Source organism: Fulmarus glacialis, unplaced genomic scaffold (genome assembly GCF_000690835.1).
Source record: "Fulmarus glacialis isolate BGI_N327 unplaced genomic scaffold, ASM69083v1 scaffold25078, whole genome shotgun sequence".
In the NCBI taxonomy this organism is placed as follows: domain Eukaryota; kingdom Metazoa; phylum Chordata; class Aves; order Procellariiformes; family Procellariidae; genus Fulmarus; species Fulmarus glacialis.
The window spans coordinates 9927-11183 of NW_009227991.1; the positions used below are offsets into that span (position 1 = coordinate 9927).

A 1257-nucleotide genomic window follows, 5' to 3' on the forward strand; every position below is an offset into this window, starting at 1 on the left:
CCCCTCGCTCTGCCGCCAGCAGCCTCCCAGCCTTTTATGTTTGCTTAGCACCCAGCGCAGTCCCGCTTTGGTCTCCGGACGTGACTGTAAAGCAAATAATAATGAACTCCAGAGCAAATAATAATGAGCTGTTTAATACAGCGACACACACGCTCGGTGCCAAGAACGAATTTTCAATCAGCTCCTGATGCTTTTGCCAAGGGCTGCACGCCGGAGCCGCTGCGTGAGCGCCCGTCGACGGCTTTTCTGCAAAGCGACGTTGGTTTTGGTTTCCTTCCTCCCTTCTTGTTTTTAACCGGCTGCAGCTGAATGACTCCCAATGGCTGATTCACTTACTGGCCACTAAATAATTCAGCAGCTCCCTCGTGAGCCGTTACTGCTAACGCAGCCGCTTCCTCGCTGCCTGTGCCCACGTGGCCGCTGTTAAGCAAGAGTAGCCGAGTGCCGCGGGCAGCTCCAGCAGCACCGGGCTCTTGCCGGCGGCCAGGATAAAAATAGGCTGTGGAGCAAGTGGGGGGGCTTGCACAAGAAGGGTGCTGAAGTGCATGGGCAGGGGTCGGGCAGCAGGGATGCTCTACATGGGGCCTGCACCACTGCAGCCCCCATCTTGCGCTGCTCCCGCTTGCTGTCTCGCTCTGGGCCTCCCAGCTTGGTTTTTTGGTGTCTTTTGGGGACATAATTCCTATGGGTTGGTAATTCCCTTTGCGGAGGGTGGAAGCAAAAGCACCCTTGGGTGGAAGTTGGTGGTGGGAGTGTGCATGCATCTACGTATGTCTTGCAAAGCAGAGCGCTGAAAGTCAAGGGAACAGATTTCCATCCAAACCAACAAGGTTGCAGCAAAATACTGCAGCTAGGACCAGCTGGCGTGACCCACACAGGGCGGGCTTTCAAGGGTTTAATCCCCCCCTCACACCGGTATCTCACCCCCGAAAGGCCACGTTGTTGTGCCAGCTGCTCTGCCTCTCGATGCTGCGGGCGCTTCTGTCCGTGGCAGGCCCTCCCGGGGGGAGCCGGGGGCCGCCAGCCGCTCTGCCTCTCGATGCTGCGGGCGCTTCTGTCCGTGGCAGCCCCTCCGGGAGGAAGCGAGGCGCATCGGGATGTGCTCCCGGATCACAGCTGGAATTTCGTTTGGTCAAGAGTCTCCGTCGCGTGCCCGTGAGCAGAGGTGCCCTGTGTGCATCTCTGCAGCGTGGCGGCTGGCGTGTGACCGTCTGCTCTGTGCTCTCCCTCCAGGGACAGCGGGGACGACATTGAGCT

At 58.9% G+C, this 1257-nt stretch overlaps 1 protein-coding gene across 1 annotated transcript in view; it reads left to right on the forward strand.

Annotated features, from left to right (window-relative positions):
* The window catches only part of LOC104080832 (SH2B adapter protein 2-like), a gene marked incomplete at both ends in the record, with an annotated part of 13333 nt that overhangs the window by 9922 nt on the left and 2154 nt on the right, over positions 1-1257 (forward strand). The window contains 1 exon segment of the mRNA XM_009583352.1: positions 1234-1257. This exon segment is cut by the window's right edge and continues 1 nt beyond it. Within this exon segment, the coding sequence (XP_009581647.1) occupies positions 1234-1257 (24 nt within the window).